This window comes from Curcuma longa, chromosome 20, assembly GCF_044706935.1.
Source record: "Curcuma longa cultivar G26 ecotype Majalengka, Jawa Barat chromosome 20, ITB_CL_G26_1.1, whole genome shotgun sequence".
NCBI lineage: Eukaryota > Viridiplantae > Streptophyta > Magnoliopsida > Zingiberales > Zingiberaceae > Curcuma > Curcuma longa.
Window position 1 is genome coordinate 2,065,422 of NC_133880.1, and position 21,219 is coordinate 2,086,640.

Below are 21,219 nucleotides of genomic sequence, written 5' to 3' on the forward strand. Positions count from 1 at the left end.
GCATTTGACCTTAAGCATACTTATCATGAGATAAACGTAAAATAAAATTATGTATTCAAAATATCACTCCGATACCATTATTATTTCGAATGTATAAATTATCAAACAAAATAATTTTATAATTGAACAAAACAACATATGTAAACACTTCTAATAGAGCCTTTAGATCCTTAGGTTGAGTTTTCTATCTGCCGTCAGAAGGACGATTACGAATATGGACGAACAACCCTCACTATCCACAAACCAAATCCTCTCAAATTGATGTTCTCGGTAGAGCAAGAAGCCCTCTCCGATCACCCTTTCATTTGGACGCAATAAAAGCTTTTAAAGGCAAAAATGCATTCCTCATGTCTGCACAACGTGCAGACGTGAGCAGTTATCATGTCTGCACGTTGTGCAGACGTTATTCCAACATGCTTGACAATTCCTCTACCCAACTATCGACTACATGATCAAGCTTGCCCTTCAGTCCTTTGACGAGCTTTCGATTGACCACCTCCACTTGCCCATTACTTTGAGAGTAGGTGATTGAAGTGAAATCTTGTTGAATGTCGAAGCTTCGACACCACTCCTTGAGCTTGAGCCTCTAAAACTGACAATCATATTCAGAAACAAGTTTGCGAGGAATACCGTACCGACAAAGGATGTTCTTTCATAAGAAGTTGAGGATGACCTTTTTTGTGATCCACGCTAGGGGCTCAGCCTCCACCCATTTAGAAACTTTTTTTGGTTGGGTCCCATAGGGAAGGAACCCACAATGTCCATGCCCTATTGGTTGAAAGGGCAAGTGGTTGTCGTCATCTTCACGAGTTCGATAGGGTGATGAGGAAAACACTAGTGCTTTTGGCAATTGAGGCAAGTGTTGACAAGATGAGCAGCGTCGGCTTGCAAGATGGACTAGAAGTAACTTGCCAATAAGATCTTCTAGGCTAGGGTCTGACCTTCAGCACGGTTCCTGTAACACCCCTAATGGATCTCCCGCATAACATAGTCAACATCTTCAGCATTGAGGCATTTGAGAAGAGGCGCGAGAAGGCATATTTGTACAAGGCATCCCCCACCATTGTGAAGCACGTAGTGTGTCTCTTGAGTACCTGTGCCTGCTCAGCATCTTCGGGTAAGTTCTCGTACCTTAGAAAGGCAATGATGGAGACACACTAGTTGGCCCGAGGGATTGAATCGGGAGCCTGATCAATCTGAGCTATCAGTTGGACTTGAGAGATCAGTTCTTCCAGAGTCCAAGTTGCTAGGGCATTGACCATCTTCGTGAGCTCATCTGTCTTTTGATTTTTGGCCTAAGGTATTTTTTAGAGGATGGCCTCATCGAAATCCACCTTCAGCCTCTCAAAGGCTTCTACGTAACGATGAAGTCTGTCATTCTGGATCTCGAAGATTCCTTCTATCTGTTAGACGAGCAGTTGAGGGTCCAAGTGAATGATCACTCGGGACCCCTAATTCTATCTCTTCAATGCTAAAATCAACCGCAATTCAAACCTCTCATCAGAACCATCTCTAATAAGTTTAGCCGAGCCTTTTTCTTCCATTCACAACTGATCCAATTCAGAACAAGCTTAGGGTTGCCCTAGCTCGAGATGTAAGCCCCTTAGATTCACAGCTTTATTCATAGTTGTCTATAATTGTCCTTTGTGTGATCAGTTTGATGAAGCATACTTTATTTCCCCGCATACATTTCCTTTGAATTCAATTTAGACTTTGATTAAATGATTTGTGTTAGTTAATTGTAGTGTTACTGTTCATATCTAGTTTTATTTAGTTTTGAATTTAGCTAGGTTAGATCGAATTAGAGTGCATTGCTTTTTAATTTCATGAATTGATTTTCATTCCTAGTTTAGTTGTTTAATTTTTAATTCGCTTGCAAATAGGTTAAGTTAACTTAGCTTTCATTGAATGTTTTGTGCTCTTTGATTCATTAATTACCCGTCTTTAGTATTTATAAATTAAAATCCAAATTCAAAAATCATTCACAAATAAACTCGATCCTAAGATTTGTCACTTATCGACTGTATTTCTTGTGAGAGACGATTCAAGTCATTCCCTATATTGCATGAATGTAGAGAGAGATTTCGATAATATTGTTTGATATCATATCATTACGAGTTTATCAAATTGGTGTCGTTGCAGGGAATTATTAACGGTGTTTGATAACTTTATGATTGTTTTTCCATTTTTTCACAAAAAAATTGAAAAAATTTGCTTTAATATTTATATATCCATGTGTTTGATCGTATGCCCCTGTATTTTTTAATCTTATTTGCTAGTATTTCAGTGAGAATATAAATTTTCTTATGTGCAAACATGGATACTTATTTTCAACAATTTGGAGGTGTCAATAAGACTTATAATTCTACTTAGGGAGAACAACCAAATTATATGTATAGGGACACACAACAATGGATTCCTAAGCAGCCTCTGTATTATCATCCTCAAACCCAGTATTACCTGCCTGAACCTCAATATTACCAACCCATTGAATAACAGAATATGTATGAGTCATCTTCAAAAACTTATAATTCTAATTGGATGGATCATTCAAATTTCAAGTGTGAGGATGCACAAGGTCAGTTTACTTAGCCATATTTAGCGTATCAGAGCCCATATGGATTTCAGGATTATTCTACACCTACTTGACCACAGTCATTTCAACAAAGCGAGCCGACTCCTTGGGGGACATTCCAGGACCACATTACAGATACGCCTGCTCACAATCAAATAGAAATATTAATGCATAAACTAAAGGAGCTTAAACAATAGTTCATTTTGCAACAGCAGGAAATTGAGGTAATGTTACAATAATGTCAGATATATATGGATCAAATTGCATCATCCATTAGCCAACTACAAGCACAAAGTCTAGTCAATTTCTCTCATATAATCGTTCTGATGGTATCAACGTGCTTGAGGATATGGATTGTACAGTTAGTGATATTATTGTCTCTGATTCTACATCTCTACAGGACTCCTTTGAAGTTGCTGATGTTTCAGATTTTGATATTATTATCGATGTTGATATTGCATGTGATGTTGTAGTGGTAAATGATTCTAGCTCTTATGATATTATTATTGCATATGTTGCTGATGATGCAAGTATTATTGATGATGATGGGGAGCCAACTGAACATGTTGATTTATTTGCTGATGATGGAAGTGTATGGACTTGTACTGTGAAAGCAGAGTCCCAAGAATTATTTTCTTTGGTTGCACAATCACTTGAATCAGAGATACCTTTCAGCACTACAAGTTAGTAACTTTTATGATCTTTTAAAAAAAATCATAGAGATACTTATAATTATTGTTATTGGTTGTGATTTATTTCTCGATACATTCTTTGTAGAGACTAATATTGTTCTATCTTTTTCTAACCTCACATACATGAGGGAAGTGTGTTCTTTCTATTTTTACAGGCTTTCAGAGTGGTTTCCGTACTTGAATTGCCTCCAACCTCCAGAAAGAACTGCCAAAGAGCAAATAGTGGAAACAGAGGTAATTACCTCAACTCATAACATTCCACTTCCACAGTGAATTTTGCACCTTAACCGTCTCCAACCACCTACAAGTACCATCAAAGAGACAACGAAATAGGGAGTGGTACATCTTGATATTGACCACACGAGAAAAGTTCTCTCCTCCACTCATATCATTCCACTACTGACTTCTAAATCATTTGCAACTACCAAGACTTAGTAAAGGGGGGTCCATTCTTTTTTTCTTTCTTATTCATATTTTTTCTTTACCTTTATACTTGTTGCTTTTCTTTATTTGTACTTTGCTTTAATTGCATTGCTTTGAATAATTTGCCTTTTGTTTTAGACTTCATAGTTTTTGTTTTGCAAATCCCTAAATTTTTTCTAATAATATTTGAGAATCGTAAAAGATTTTTAAATTTGACCATCACATTTTAGGTCATTTGACATGATTGAATACTTTACTTACATATTATCGACTAGCGTGGTGATGGATTTTATTGTAATTAATTGAGTTTGATTGTAAAAAGATTACCTAGTGAGGACTACCACATGCCTAATCTTTAATTTTTCTTGTGAGATATGCACTCATGACAATTGAACTTAAGAGCTTGCTTTGCTCTTTTCAAAATTACAATATCATAGGCATGCATGAACATGATGAAGGATATTGCTTCTTCCATTCTTTGATTACTTTTCCTTCCAAATTTTAGCTGAATAACTCAATAAATATTTATCTTTTGTCACCTTGCCTTGCCTTGCCTAGGATGTCCAAATATTCTAAGTGTGGGGAGAAAGATGCATATGTTTTGAGGCTTCCACTTGATTGATGCTTATTTCAGTCCTATGAATAAGGAACATGATTGATCTTTGATTAGAGGCTAGTGTCACTTGACCATTGATTTCTCAGCATTTAATTTATGATTTGAAGCTAGTAATCAACAGTGGCCGCCCCGAATCATGATTTAAAGGCAAAGGTGCGGAACAGAGCTTCTTCTTCTTCGATCCTTTACCGTTGGCCAACTCCACTCGATCGATCTCCTCCACCAACGTCAATCAACGTGAGGTTAAGGAGATTCCCTTCCTTCGGTGATCACATCCATCTTACCTCCATCGACGCAATCCACCGAGGCATCTTCTTCCACCATCCGCCACCTACTGGAGCTTCAACCACCGTCATCCATCGGGGTAAAGGGGTTCGTCTTCCTAATCTATCTAGTATCATCCACCATTGGAGAAGTCTAGGGGATTCTCTACTTCGACCGCACGCCGCCATAGAAGTTCCATCATCTCTTCATCTACATCCCGACACCAACCATTGTCGACTACTGACACCTTCCACTGGAGTCGATCAAGGAACTGGAGATTTTCAACCTTGCTAGACTCCTAATTCTATCTCTTCACTCCTCAAATCAACCGCAATTCAAACCTCTCATCAGAACCATCTTCGATCAATTCAGTCAAGTCTTCTTCTTCCATTCACAACTGATCCAATTTAGAACGAGCTTGGGGTTGCTCCAGCTTGAGTTGTAAGCCTCTTAGATTCACAGCTTCATTCATGGTTATTTGTAATTTTCCTTTGTATGATCAGTTTGATGAAGCATACTATGTTTCCCCACATACATTTCCTTTGAATTCGATTTAGACTTTGATTAAATGATTTGTATTGGTTAATCATAATATTACTATTCATGTTTAATTTTATTCATTTCAGAATTTAAATTAGATCGAATCAGAGTGTATTGCTTTCTAATTTCATGAATTGATTTTCATTCCTAATTTAGTTCTTTAATTTTCAATTTGCTTGCAAATAGGTTAAGTTAGTTTAGGTTTCATTGAATATTTTATGCTCTTTGATTCATCACAATCGTAATTTAGATCAGATTAGGTTGTCTTTATTATACATCTTTAACATTTACAATTTAAAATCCAAACTTCAAAATCATTCGCAAATAAACTCGATGACTGCATTCTAATTTGTGAGAGACGATTCGGGTCATTCCCTATGTTGCATTAGTGTAAAAAGAGATTTCAGTAATTAATATTATTTGATATTATATCATGATAGTACGAGTTTATCACCCAATGATATCATTTGCAAGTTGTCTATCTCCGCCACATCATTAACTATATATTCTTCATTGAGTTCTATCTATAGATAATATCTAAATCTATTTTTTAATTAATTAATTAGAATTATTAGTTGTGACTCACCATTTACATCATTTAATGATGGATCTGATTTCTATAAAAGGTGGAATCCATCATCAGCAGCCTCACACAATCGATTCCATGACCATCTGTGAAGAGGTAAATCGAGAAATTATAATTGACCACGATGGAGGATTTACTGATGGATCCGATCCCTAATATAGTGTCTCATCATTGTTGTCCTTTTCTATTTAATTAACATCACATCTATGCTAAAGAGCCTAAGGTCTGTGGCAATAAACTAACGAGATTTCTTTACAAATTCCAATTAATTTTCTTCAGAGAGTTCCATGTTCATAATTAGTTTTGATTAATTGATAAGATATGGAAGGGAAAAAAAAGAGTAAAACACTCAAACTTATGTGAATCTTGTCAAAATAATATTATTGTCCAGTTCGAACAGTATGATTATCTCTATCCTTCATCTATAAACGTTGTTTTATTTCCTCTGATTGTCCACAAATTTCTTCTTTTTTGTTCGATTGATTGTATTGTTCTTCTCCGTGTATATATATATATATATATATATATATATATATATATATATTATTTTATTTCTTTAGTTTCATATATTTATATTGAATTGTCTGATTAGGAATGCAAACAAATTGAGTATGTTTGCAAGTTTTTAAGCTGACTCAAAAAATATTTAATTCATATTTAAAATTATCGAATTTGAACTGAATTTGAATATGTTTGATAATTTTTTAATTAAATTAATTTAAATTTATAATATTTTATTTGATTGTTTATTAGTCAAATTTGAAATCAACTCTAATTTTATACTATTTTAGTTTGAATACATTAAAATTAAGGATAGAATAACACAAATATAATTTGCATTTAAATAATTTTGAATTAGAGTTCAATTTTACTCAAATCAAGTTCGAACAATTTAAATCGGACTTGAGTTTGAATTATTGGTGCAATCATGCCTTAGATGTGAAGATTCAATATTTGACGACTATGTAAGTTTAGGTAAACAAGTTGGATATCATTTATGTGATAAGTATGCAGGAAAAGTCCTTGCAAATTTGGAGATCGAATGCAAGGTAAGAAAAGTTCAAGAAAGTCGAGGATTAGATTCTTGACAAGAAGAAGTTTATGTAGGTTGGAAGATCGGATGCAATGCAAGGAAAATTCAAAAATGTCAAGGATTGAATTGTTGACGAAAGGTGAAAACCTGAGTAGATCAAGAGATCAATCGGATGTAAGGCTAGATGAAGACCCGGAGACAAGGAAGCTCCAAGAATATAAGTCCAAGGAATAGAAAACATGAGGTACTTGGGAAATGAGGGTAGAGAAATTTAGGCGAAATTTGACTATTAGGTTGGCCGAAATCAATGTATTATTCGATTGGTAGAATCTACCAATCGATTGATACATCGCTAACTCGAAGGGAGTTTGTGTTTGAGGAGTTAAGAGTGAATACCCTGAATTAAGGTTCAATAATCGATTGTTGGGATAGAGCAATCGATTGATGAGCTAAATCTCGAATCAAGGTTTTTGTCACATCAACTGATTGATGATCTACATCAATCGATTGTTGAGCTAAACTCCGAATTCAAGGTTTACTCAGAAACCTCAACAATCGATTGTTGTGATTATGACAATCAATTGCTAATCAATTTAGAGTGAATAGAATATTTCTAAATCGATTGAATAGTTCGACTGCTGTCAAGTAATCGATTGCTCAGGTGGACAATATCAAGTGAACAGAAGGCTTCCAAATTGATTGACTAATTTAACTGCATGCTAGCAATCGATTGGTGAGTTCAAGTAATCGATTAATATTCAAATTTCAGAATTATCTCAACCTTTGATCTAGGGTCAGTGATCGTTCAACGGATAGTCAACAGTCAACAATTAATGGATAACTGATAGCAATCGATTGATGGCAGCAAAAAAGTGCAAAAATAACCTGATTCAAGTATATTTACAAGGGCTTCTCCAACAAATGAAACAGTAACATTTCCAATGTGATTTCACCATTCTTCTCAAGCTCGAAAGTCCTTATTTTCTCGGCGAAGCTGAGCAATATCCTCCTCCGTCGTGATCAACTGTAGTTTCTCGATTTACCTCCTCACAAATGATAATCGTGAGGTCAACTGTTTGGGGCCGCTGGGGTGGCGGATTCCACCTTTTACAGAAAAAAATTCTTATTTTCTCATTCCTAGCAATCTTCAAGCAATAAGGGGAAGAGTATTGTACTAACACAGTAATTCTCCTCCTCTTGTGTTCTTTTTACTTGTTGAAATCTGTAATCGTGTTATATAATACTGTTGTAAGAGGTTTCTCCGCCTTCAGATTTTATTCGAGAATGAAGAAATCAAATAGAGATAATGGAACGTTAGGTTTAACCTTGGACATAGTCGTCTTGAGAGGTGACCAATCAAATAAAATAAATTTGTTACGAAGCGATCGAAGTTATTCATCCCTTTCTGTCTTTAGCTCGCAAGATCGTCCTAACATGATTTTCATTTTGAATTGAGCTCGAATCAAAATTATCGAACTTCAAATCAAATTTAAATATCATATATTTTTCTCAGTTCTAATTTTAATATTAATATTTTTATATTATTCATCTTGATTCGATTACAATAGTTACCGTAAAATTTTGTATTGTTTTGATGTAAGTATGCCATAATTAATGTCTTGTCATGATCATATATATATATATATATATATATATATATATATATATATAGTTCAAATTCCCAATTTGCTTTTAATTTATTTCTCACAATTTGTATGCCCAATATAATTTAATTACACGCCATGAAGCGATCGAGCGTGATGAAAACCTAATCAGAAATTATATAAGTTTCCTGTTTCCATGCAAATTAAATCCCTTTCAATTGCTGAACTAGGTTAGGATTTGATTACGACCGCTAATTTAGACGGCGTTTACTTGAGAGGGAGCTACGGCACGGCAAATTAATTAATTAAGAAGTAGATCCGCAACACAAACCCAACGTTGATCCGCAATCCTCTCCTTGACTCGCTCACTATCCTCCGTGCATCCTCTTCCTCTTCCTCTTCCTCCACTATAAAAGCGTCGCACATCACCTTCTCCTTCCGCGATCCCATTAATTAATTATCTACATCTCCATCTCCATCTTGATCTCGTTTAATTTAATTGCTTCTGGTAATTTTATTTGATTGTAAATATATAGAACTGCAGTTAATGGAGCAGCAGCTGATCAGAGAGAACGAATTGGAAGGAGCTGCAGGCCACGACATGAGCACGTCCTCCATCATCCAGCACAGCGCCATCGATCCTTTCGCCCAGGCACTGTGGGGCGGCGCCCCCTCCTCGGCCATCTCGGCCGACGCCGGCGGTGACCTCGCGGCCACCGGCATGAAGGTGGACTGGAAGGAGACGGCCGAAGGGCACGTGATCCGGGCGGACCTGCCGGGGGTGCGCAAGGAGGAGATCAAGGTGGAGGTGGAGCGCGGAGGCGCGCTCGTCATCAGCGGGGAGCGCCACCTGGAGACGCAGCAGATGGGCGACACGTGGAGGCAGGTGGAGCGGAGCAGCGGCCGGTTCACGCGCCGCCTCCAGCTGCCGGAGGACGCCAAGTTGGACGGCGTCACGGCCACCATCGAGCACGGCGTCCTCACCGTCCACGTTCCCAAGACGAAGGCGGCGCTGCAGCAGATCACTAATTAATTAAGTATTATATTCATCTCAAAATTTAATTAATTAATCACCATTACCTCTTAATTAATTATTCAACCTCAAAATTAAGTTTATATATATATGTCGATGTGTCGGATGCACTTAATTTTTGTTATTTATTTCTAATGAGATTTCATCGGTAAATCGGTGACTGTAATTTGTATTTATTTTGTTACAGAATAATAATATTTTTATCAGGATAGTTCTTCATAATTAAGTAGTTGATTGAAAGATCGATTAAACTAAATTAAACCAGCTGAATCAATTAAATTCGAAAGTTCAATTAATTTAAAATTTTATTTAGTTCAATTTAATCATTAAACACACATAAATTTAAAGCTAGTTGGCAACTTGAGCATTATTCAATCTTATTGGATTTGATATCACCAACCTTCACCTACAAGTACAAATGGATTTCCTTCGAGATAAGGGAAAATAAGAAGGAATCATAATCCATTAGTGTTTTCTTATCACATTTGAAGTGGTAATATTTTTTGAAGGCTATCCACCAAATTGGAAAAGACATTTTCAATAAAATCAACAAAAGCAAGGACACCAAAATAATAAATAAAGCAAATGTGAGAAAATTTAAAAAAAAAAACATGCTCTATTGGCTACCATAGTGTCATTGTTGCTTTGATGAACTAGAGTACTCTATTCCACCATCTGAAGAGGACAAGGTAGACGATGAGCCTGAGGAAGACTCGCCATTTATAACTTTCACAACACTCTTGGACTCCTGTTGGTTTCGATTAGCGGCAGCTGCAGGTGCTTCGCCTTGCTCGGCTAATTTCCGAAGGATGTTCATCACAGTTGGAAGGAACTTCGTGGACAAGGAAAGGATCCCAGGGAGCTGCGAAAAAAATAGATGGTAAGTAAAGTCAGAGTTGCAAAGAGAGGAAGATGTGTGATTGTTGATAGCTCACAGCTCCATTTTTGAATGCTCCTGATATGTCTAGCTGCACCCAGAGGGCTTTACCCACTAAAAAGAAGACAAAAATGACACCCAAATAGAGAGGGTTTCTGCAAAGCAATAGTAAGATGAGTTTCACAATAGCATCACACGGTATCAATAGATTGATTATCGAAGATGTATGTTAAGTACCTGAGAAGTGTCATGAATTCGTTGAAGCCAAGGACAAGCATGGCAGCAATTGCCCATGGAGGAGGAAGCATACTATTATTGCGCTTATTGGCTTCCTGGAAGGTGTTAAAAAAATAACATTAGATAAGTATTCATTCACATTCGCATGTGCTCAATCAAAAGGTTTGATTGTAATTCACTTTATAAATGATTCAAAAAAAGGAAAGAAAGAGTTTGAAGCCTAGAATTCGAAAAGGTCAAATAAATCAGAAGTAGAAAGAAGAAAAAGGGTTCCCTTGAGAATATAAAAGAATTATTAGTAGTCTGAGCAACAGCCCCCTGTTTCGAGTGGAGATGACAAAAACCACAAAGAAAATACAGCTTAGAGGATGAAAACTTGCCTGAGCTGAAATGGCCTGAGTAATTGTATACTCTGTTTCAGTTTTAAATTGCCTCCACAAGGATTTGCATTGGACAGGAGTGATTAAAGTTTTCGACGGAGGGATCTGTCAGAATAACAAAATATATAGATTAAAACTCTCTTATTGTATTCTGTTAAATTGAAGAACATCAAAACAAAATAAGATGCTTAGGCAAACTGAACAAGTTCTCTCTATTTAAGTTCATTTCGACTGTTAGATACAGAGTCATATACAACAATCTTTTGGTACAAAAAAGCAACGTCTAACTGCTGAATTACAAAGGAATTAGACTAAATAGTATGAGAATAAATCCAATTATTAATGTTAACGTAAGCAGGTAATTAGTGATAGTGAGTAGCAAGACATCCAGCTTTCAACGAGCTAGATTAACTAATTGAGTATATTAACTTATGGCCATTGTCCTGAATAGTTTCTGAGGAGATGAAAAAAAAACTATTATTTTTGTATATTGCTTAACTAACTTGAAAATTAGAATAAAACAAGATGCTTTGGCAAACTGAAAAGCTTCTCTCTAATGGCACACATCAGTTCAATTCGGTGCGTGTGTGTGCCCAACCACCAAAGTGCTAATGAACTGGACTAGATACTAAAATTAAATTAAGTAGGTATTTGTAAGTTGAAGAGTGATATCACGTAGCAAGATATCCATCTTTCAGCATAAAAATTCTGTCGTTATCAAATGATAGAAGTGGAGATTCCAATTGCTATTTTAGAAGAATGGCAAGCCACAAGATACTAAAACCAAGCATATCTACAATTAAAAGTACTACAAGATAATTTGATGCAACACACGAACCAAATCTCATTCAGGAAGAATAGAGAAAACTTCATTCTAAATTACACGAGCGAACTTTCTAACTTAAAAAATAAGGCCTTTTACCTGAAATGTAATGACTAATAAAAATAACAAACTTTTTTCAAAACTTGGAATGCTTTTAAACCTAAAAAAATTAAATATCAACCCTAATAAACTTATCCCTAAATTTAATTTGACCACTGCATTATCAAATGGTGCTTCAAGACAAAACCTCACAACTTTTTAAAAACATATAAAATTTACTTTTAAATTTGAAACCTATTTTTAACCACATCATATTTACAAAGAAAATGGACAAAAATGAAAAGGCTAGGTTAACTAGTAACAAAAAATAAACAATAAGAATATCTAAAACACCTCTTCCCATGAACATGAAGCAAGCGAATCAATTCGTTGGATGCTTCTGTCTGTAGACTCTGTAGCACTGCTACTGGAAGCATCTAATAGAGCAGCTGAGAGAGTATCCTGAATTTTGTCTTTCTCATCATCCAAACGAATAGCAGTCATCACGGATAATAATTTCAGGGACTACAAAAGAAGAATGTAATTAGTAACAAAGCCTAGATGTAATAATATATTATAATAGGAGCAATTTTTATGACATACTGCAGATCGAGCAGTTTTTGTAATTGCTTTTATGTCTTCCTTGCCTGTCCAAATTCTTGGCATTGAATCAGCATCATGACTAAACAATGTCGAAAATCTATACACCATAGAAAACAACCAGTCAACCTGTACTTCTGCAGAATGTTACAATCTTAGAGGATAAATAACAAAGAGTTCTACCTCTCTTTCATTCGGATCAACACACGTCCAGCCTCTTCTCTTGCCTTGGATTCAACCACATTTTTAGCATAGCCCTCTAATTTTATGCACATTTTGCTAACAGCTGCGTCGTCAAGATCAAATGCTGAGAGTTCAGAAGAAAAACCAGATATGGCAGAACTGGTCTCTTTTTTAAGAAGTTTTCTTATTGTTGGCCAGGTATCATCACTCGCTGCATCTAGAAGAGCTTCCACAGGCTCCAAAAGAGCCTTACTGAGTTTTTCCTGCAAGTTAATGATGTTTCCCACTTTGATTATTCTAGCATCTGTAAGACTCTACAAATGTTTACTATCTTAACAATGTTCATCAATTTCAATAGCAGCAAACAAGACAAACTTGGAAAATGTTCCCTTAAGTTGAATAGCAATGTCACACCCACCTCATAGAAGGATGTAATCTGAGAAAGTTTTGCAGCCCGGACTAAAGCTAAATGAGCATCAATATCTCGCCGAAGCTTATCCCGAACTTTTGAGGGGTCCCATCTTGCTTGTTCAATAGTTGCATCTGCAATCCAGAATTACATTACAACCAGAAACCAGGATATACATAACAGCAAATAAACTCTGAAGAGAATTACTTACCTTCACATCCCTTGTCAAATTTTATCATGATCGATCGAATACAAGCATCTGCAGCAGCAACAAACCTTTCCCCACTTTCAAGAGCCTTGTCAAGAGCCTCCTTGAAATCATCTAAACTTTTTGCACGAATGTGCCCCAATGTGGCTTGATAAGCAGGATGCACAAGCTAGAAACATCAAGCATTTAAAAACAATTAATCAAAATAATAAAGTGTAAAATGCTTAGTAACCAACCAATACATGTACATTATATTACTAAGCTCCTAGTACATTATGAATTTATTAGACATTAAGCATACCCCCAGTTCCATTACTAAGCATTATGATTCAATTAGTGTTGGATTTATTATAATTAAGAGTGTTTCAAATATGAGGGGTTCATTTTCAGGGTTCATTATTAAGCACCGCAATAGGACATAAACAGCTACTAATGCCCCTAGCCTGTCATTCACATTGAGGGAAACACCTGGAGCAGTTTAGCCTCAAGTTGCTGCCTCTTTGAAATTCTGACAGACTCATCAAAATAAACAGCTTCTGAATCGTATCTGCAGAGAGAAAAATAAGAAAAACAAAACCAATAAAATTCTTTTGTGGGATTCAAGAATATTGAAACAAGTTAATTCAGTATGAGAAACTTAAATAACAAAGCTTGGAGTGGATTACAGATAGCTATAATATGCATTCAAGCAACATAAATCTGTTATTTTTGTAAATGATAGATAGACAATTGGATAGATAGAGAGGAATGCTCACCCATACAAGCACCTGTCCAGAATTGCACTAAGCTTCTTCCCAAAACCTGGAACAAGATCATTCTGAGCGGCTTCTTCAAGATGAAGCCACTCCTTAGATCCATAAAGAATTATGCTTTTAGTCTCTCATAAATTCAATATATGAAAGCAAATATAAATATAATATTATTACCTCATCATTACAAAGATAAGAAAGTTTTTCATTGGCAATCTCTTCGCATCGTACAGTAGCTACCATAACCTATAGGAAATGCATTGCGCAAAAAGGCTCACAAGGATGTTGAAAGCAAATTGTTAGTCAACAGATAATTACCTTGTGTGCAGGCAAGTCAAGATCCTTGTTCTCTTTTATAACTTTCCAGATCTGTTGTGCACTGAATGAAAATCCTGAAGCGGGTATAACTCCACGCCTATCACCAGCAAGTCCACCAGGAGCAATAGAATGATAAAACTTATGTCTTAAACTTGCCACCTTGCATTGATTTGACATAAAACATTAAAGAGTTATAGAAATATATTAAATATGGAAATGCATTTGGTATTACAAAATTTGTATGATAATACTATTTATTAGAGATTAATGTTTTGATTGATTTGAAGGGGAGCATTGGCGCAACAATAAAGTTGTTGTCGTATGACCTGAAGGTCACAGATTCGAGTCGCATAAACAGTCTCTTGCAATGCAGGATAAGATTGCATATAATAGATTCTTCACCGAAACCTCGCATAGGTAGAAGATTCGTGTACCAAACTGTTCTTTGTTTTGGAATTTTGATTGATTATTAAAAAAATTCAAAAGCATAGCATACAAGTGAAGTATAAGTTGAACATAGAAGTGGGCCAAGCCCAATTTTTTTCATGCCTTAGCAACAACCACCACCAAATCTTAATCCCATTAGGTGGGGTCGGGGGTCGGTTGCCTTAGCAACAGGATAATTGATTATCTTAGGCATATGAATATTGCACTTGTGATACTCATATTCATTGTTTCGATATGCACTTCAAATGCTCTTAGATGTACTACATAGATGATTTATTCTTATTATCCAAGGCAATAGAACAAACTCCCTATCTTTGTATGTTGCTAAGCCTACACACCTCATGCCAAGATTATAGAAGGGATGATGTGTTAAATATTAAGTAAACTTATTACAATATCTAGAGAGCTTAGTTACTTATTGAAGAGATGTCATTCTCAAATAGTTAACCTGTTCTTTGAATTGCTCCTCTTTCTCTTCATAACTTGAAAGAGCCACAACTTGTACCTGCGACATTGGAATGAGATGTAATTTCATAATAAAGAGAAATAAAACAAAATATATTAGATCACATTAAAGAATTAGTAAGAGGTATGCAGTTTCATATGCAAGGAGAAATAAGACAAAATAGATTAGCTCACATTAAAGAATTCACTAAGAGGAGTTTCTTGACGGGCTAGTGGCTTGGGAACGTTATCCCATATCTGTAAGGAATATGTATTAGTGAGATACAGAAGTATGAATGCTAATGAAAAATACTAGCAGTAGGAATTAATCACAAGGACCTTCTGAATATCTTCTCTAAGGATAGGTTCAAGATTTTCCAGCGGTGTCTGCCCATAAACCAAAACAACGTCAATTGGTATATTAATTGCTAGATAAAAAAGAAAATTAAACAGTTTTACTGTGACTGGGCAAATGCTCACTTTTGTTTTATCTCGTATGACAAACAGCAGAGTGGTCTTACGAGGACTAAACAGTCTCAGCATCACCTGTCATGAGGTAAATAAAAGCAACCAAGCAAAACTCAAATTAAAAAGATATGTAAAAATGTTGTAGCAAAATGGGAGTAAGATTAAGATAATGAAAGATAACCTGGAAGACTGTCTTTAAAAGAGGCTTGTTTGCTGCTTGTTCTCGACCAATATCATGGCACCACCTTTATCATAGAGGTAAAGTAGTGATTGTAAGAACAAAGATAGCATTTGATGCATAATGAAAATGAACTCACATGTTTATTAGGACTATATCAGAAACTGCTAAAGCAAAAAGAGCACTCTGCTTCTCAAATGCAGTATCATCCTGAACAAAGTATAAATACAAGTCAAAGCTGTGTTATCTACAGACTGAGAAATGCAGTAAAAATGCCAATTAAGTGTAATATATATTCCTAGAATATGCTCAAAGAGGTTCTTGTGTAACAAATAAGGCACTAGCTATTTCACTTTTATCTTAAACAGTTTGAAAACCAAAGTCAAAACAAAGGAAAAGAGCTTCAGATATACAAAAAATAAGCCACAATTAGGTGTGAATTCCATTCATTCTAAAAGAGTTTTGCTAACCCTTGTAAGCATGTGTAATAAACTACCCAATATGACACTCAAGCGAAGATCAGATCACCAACTAGTATGTACAAAATAACTACTAAAGGTTAAACCGTAAACTAACTATGGATTCTACAATCACTTGGATACGATCATAAATAAGTCAAAAGCTGAAATAGGGTAATACTTGAAGGTTTACTGAACCACCTAAAACAAACTAAATATATGGAAAATGAATGGACAACAAACTAATAAAAGTCAAACATTTCATACACTCATCTACATTCAAGACAGGAATATGTTAGATCAAAGATGAAGCTCGGATTTATAATTTTCCTAGATAAATTGGACTAAGAAGTCTCTTCTACTTCCCTCTCTCTCATATCAGACTTGAAATGGGAAAGCATTCCCTTTGCTTCAATTTATTGGCATGAAATCGTGTTGTCCATGAACTCACAAAACAAGTAGGTCTGATGGCAATTGCAATAAACTAGCTAACAATAAAAAGTTGAATGCTCTTTTTTACATATCCCATTGTCATTACACTCTCTATTTACTCTATCCCTCATCCATTTCAACCCATACCTTTCTTAGACCATAAACTGTCTCCCAAATAGACAAAAAAAAATAATAATAAAACAATAAGTTAATTCTATAATCTAACAGTGAGCTATCTGTAAACAATCAGATTGAATATGCATCTAAACAAAGGAGAGAATTTAATAAGGTAAACAACTACAATTGCGAACTAGATTCGACAAGTTTATACTCAGTTGTTTTCAAGGCTACTGCTCTATGATTCAAGTCCTCAACATTGCAAACAGAGCTTCCTAATTAACTTGTTAATGAAAACTACATGATTCTTAACCAACTTCATAAAGTATCAAAATGCTTAACAGTATCAATTACGAATTTAATTAGGTTGCAATTGTGACACATGCTTTCTAAAGAAAGTCTTGAACAGGTTGAATTTCTCATCATATTGACTGATTTTGTTAAATGTTAGAGGTTTGTAAATGATGAGAATTTTACTTTATATGTCTAAAAATCATCCTAAGATAGGGGCGCCGCTTAGGCATATCTAGAACTTCACAAGATAAAATGCTTAGTCCTGTGCCAAAAGGGGCCTACTGTAAGTTCAATAGTTTGGTTGAGAACAATACCTCTCCTCGTTCTCGTCCATCGGTACCTTCTAAGTCCATAGCAATTGTACATGGTTCAATCCCAACACAATTTGCCAACCAAATGCCTTTGGTTGTTTGTGACCTAAAATAACTCATATATCAATAGCAGTAAAATCAATATAATACATACATATATATATATATATACAAGAATTCAAGAGCTTGCCTTCCCCTAAAAGCATCCATCTCTCGGAAGTTGGTGCCAAATAAATGGTTTAATAGAGTGCTCTTCCCTGTTAACCAAAATAAAAAAATAAAATGAAGACCATTCATCAGCAATTACTGAATTTAACAAGTAAAAAAAGTATATTGTTGCAAAAGCATATCTAAAAGGGAACAAAAATCGGGAAATATAGATATCTATTTTATAGGAAAAAAATTCAAGACTCCCTTAAGACATATATCTTGTACAAAGGGAGCAAAGATTAAGAACAAAAACACATCTCCAGATGTTTGAAAGTGAATAGTTCTCTGACAGTAAGCAATCTACAAGAGCAAATGAGTTATTTGCCTATTCAACTTTGAGAAGCAATTGGAAAAGCAATGTAACTCTGTGGTTAGAGGCATAATTCATATAAATGAATAAAAAGCAAAGGTTAAAACTAAAAGGTATTAGTTAGGTAACAACGTCTAACACTGGCTCAATCACAGAACTTACTATACAGTATAGTAAAATGGACAATGATAAACAGTGAATACCTAATATATTTCACTGCAATTATTCTTGATCATCTTCTAGGCAGCCAATTTAACCCAATCAAAATTAGTATTTGGAATGAACATATTCAAATATTACTGTCTCCCACATTTATATAATCCAAGACCAAAAAATATAACAAGACAGCCAATATCAATCAAGAAGACCAATTATGTTCCAAAACTAAAATGCATAGAGAAAACAATGCTGGTCATGAATTTAATATCATCACCATATCATATTTCCTCAAGTACTTATTGCTTTTGTTTCAGAATAATTTTCAGTCTTGTGAACATCACTTGCTATTCCAAAACACAAGCAATCACATAGAAACAAATATGAAAGCAAACAATAATACACATGCACAAGTTAACTTTATTCCTTGTAAAATCTGTGCTACTTTCCCCATACTTACAGATTTATAGGAAACAAAGCAAAGATAGAAAAAGGTATCTTGATCAATATTTTTTTTATTGAATTGACTTCATTACACAACAAGAAAGAAGCAATATATTCCGCTCCTTATAAAGAAAAAAAGTAGAAAAATGTGGTAATTCAAGACTCAAATCCCTAACTCAAGTTGAATACCTCTAAAGTTCAAAATCTGAGATCACCTTATAATGTACATAGCCTTCAGGCACAGAAAATAGGAAAATAGCAGTAATAGTTCAAGAAACTCAAAGACATACCACTACTTTGTGGGCCCATGATAGAAACTACAGCATAGGATAATCCATGCTCTGCCAACTTCACCGACTTCATAAAGTGTTCAAGCCCGGCAACATTGAATACACCATCTCCGTCAATCAATTGGATAGAGCAATATTCATTAGCCATTTGTTCTATACATAAAAAGAAGAATACAGGTAATTGATTTAATGTCGAGAGTATTATGTTGATTAGATCTAAGTTTTGTCAGACTCAAATTATAATAAAGAAGTTTATCAAAAAAGCATTTCTTTTAAGAGCTGTTCTTACCTACAACACCAACATTCAACATTCAGTTAAGTATTTTTTAAGAAAAAAATGTAGAAAATTAGTATTAATAGGAATCCCTGTTGGAATGTGACTTTTGAACTGATGAAAACAATAACCAACATCAGAATAAATAATTTGTAAATCAAGATTATATAATCTTATTAGCATCATGAAAAATAAAAACAATAAAAAAAATCTAAAAGCATAAAAGCAACTAAAAAGATATATGAGGAACAGTCTAACAGATATTATCTTTTTTCTGAAATGTATCTAAACAGGCTGATCAGCTGGAAGCTAATAATAAACTTCTTCTGATATGTATCTATTTTTGTATATGAAATCGAGAAAGTAACTACACTTATCAAAGTTGCTCTTTCCATACCCAGAAGTAAATAATTTGTAAATCAAGCTTATATAATCTTATTAGCATCATGAAAAATAAAAACACTAAAAAATATATAAAAGCATGAAAGCAACTGAAAAGATAGATGAGGAAAAGCCTAACTGATATTATCTTTTTTCTGAAATGTATCTAAACAGGCTGATCAGCTGGAAGCTAATAATACACTTCTTCTGATATGTATCTATTTTTTATATATGAAATCGAGAAAGTAACTACACTTATCAAAGTTGCTCTTTCCATACATAGAAGCAAAATAACCTGAAAGGAGAATAAAGAGAAAACTTGACTTTTGGTTCACTAAAACAGGTAAAAATGTCCTCACCGTTGTCTAACATCAAACACCAAGGCTCCATCGAAATTAACACGAATCACCAACGAAAATTGCTTTTAGACTTATTGGGATATATACTGGGTAGATAAATTAGTGGGATCAACAAAAAAACACTTCAACATCAACTAAATCTAAACAAATTATCATAGAGCAAGTTAAAGCACCAAGTTTGCCCCTTTGGATACACTGTGATCCGCAATGACGACTTGAACAGACGGATCAAGTTATCACTACGAAACCTGAACAGAGCTGACTTTGTCTATGAAACGAACAAAAACAAATTCTAATCATATTTAACCATCAACCTCAGCATGCTCGGGAGTTGCATAAAAACATAAACAAAAAAAAAAACTTGAACAAGAAAAACCAGGTGTACCGCGCACCGAATCAAGTCAATCAACTACTTGGAGATCAATCGCGAGACACAGCGGGTCGAAGAAAAAGGAAGAGTTGAGGGAAGAGGTGATCGCCGAATGAAGTCTTCGAAGGAAAAGGGGAAAGCAGCAGCGTGAGGCGGCGAATAAGCAGGAAAAAAGAGGGGCCGATCCAATGTTTGTCCGATGTTTTCCTTTTAATACAGCGTTGATAATTATAGTAATTACTGCATGTTAGTTTTCTTTTTACTGCTGTAGTTAAATTTGAATTTAAAAGGGGAAAATCATTTTACACCTTAGCTTATCCATAATTTTATAAAGGTCACTCGATTCTCTAAAAATTGTTAAATGTCCTATCGAACTTACAAACGCATCCAAACTTATTGACGTCATTATTTATTAGCATCATGCAATCAGGAATTGATTTTTTTACCGGGCATATCGCATGTTCCAACCAACTCGCGATGTTAGTCATCCACGTGTGCTTTGATGAAAATTTTTTTGTAGAATCAAATTAATTATTATTCTGGTTGGATGTTATGGATGGTCAAATTATTAGTTAATAAACAATCTGATACACGCGAGGCTTTGCTTCTGCCGATGAAAGGATCTAAAAACAAACTTGTAAAGGAAGTGAGATTGGGATCGGGAAGTCCCGACAAGCTACTTTAATGCTCAAGTTAGGATTCGTTGAATAAAGAGAGTGATGTCTCTTGAAAAAAGAAGAAGAAATTTCAAAACCTTTTACATACCTTTGCGAGGGTTTATATACTCATTTGAAAAGAATTTCCACATCAACTCGAGGGGGCCCGTATGAAGGATTCAAGGAGATCGGATCTTATGACTGTTGACAGCATAGATATGAGGCATCTAAGAGACCAATTCTGATAATTTCGTAACCGCCCTCTTTTTATTAAGTTGTTATGCAATAGTCACCAAATATTCTTGCTTCCTTTTGGCGTTATGCGCAGATATAAGAGTGTCGGGAGGGGAGGGCGGGTCAAGTCTGACAACCTCGTAATCGTATCCCTTTTATACCTTCTAGATATTGCATGTTTCAGATATTGCATGTTT

General features: G+C 35.0%; 2 protein-coding genes across 2 annotated transcripts; one reads left to right on the forward strand and one right to left on the reverse strand.

The window, feature by feature from the left end:
* The first annotated feature begins 8,880 nt into the window (after nucleotides 1–8,880).
* On the forward strand, nucleotides 8,881–9,366 carry LOC141813537 (16.9 kDa class I heat shock protein 1-like). The gene has a single exon (XM_074701505.1). It carries the CDS (start codon nucleotides 8,881–8,883, stop codon nucleotides 9,364–9,366), a length of 486 nt encoding a protein of 161 aa, XP_074557606.1.
* Nucleotides 9,367–9,831: 465 nt separating this feature from the next.
* Nucleotides 9,832–20,304, reverse strand: LOC141813135 (protein ROOT HAIR DEFECTIVE 3-like). Its single transcript, XM_074701043.1, has 23 exons — nucleotides 20,155–20,304; nucleotides 18,749–18,901; nucleotides 17,529–17,595; nucleotides 17,342–17,444; nucleotides 15,866–15,936; nucleotides 15,730–15,793; nucleotides 15,561–15,626; nucleotides 15,420–15,467; nucleotides 15,276–15,338; nucleotides 15,085–15,141; nucleotides 14,190–14,348; nucleotides 14,049–14,117; nucleotides 13,878–13,969; nucleotides 13,591–13,669; nucleotides 13,126–13,291; nucleotides 12,924–13,048; nucleotides 12,506–12,768; nucleotides 12,326–12,422; nucleotides 12,077–12,247; nucleotides 10,861–10,965; nucleotides 10,481–10,575; nucleotides 10,302–10,398; nucleotides 9,832–10,228 (listed from the first exon to the last, which is right to left on the reverse strand). The coding sequence occupies exons 2-23, from the start codon at nucleotides 18,894–18,896 to the stop codon at nucleotides 10,001–10,003; spliced, it is 2,433 nt and encodes an 810-aa protein (XP_074557144.1). The 5' UTR covers nucleotides 18,897–18,901; nucleotides 20,155–20,304; the 3' UTR covers nucleotides 9,832–10,000.
* Between the last annotated feature and the right edge of the window lie 915 nt (nucleotides 20,305–21,219).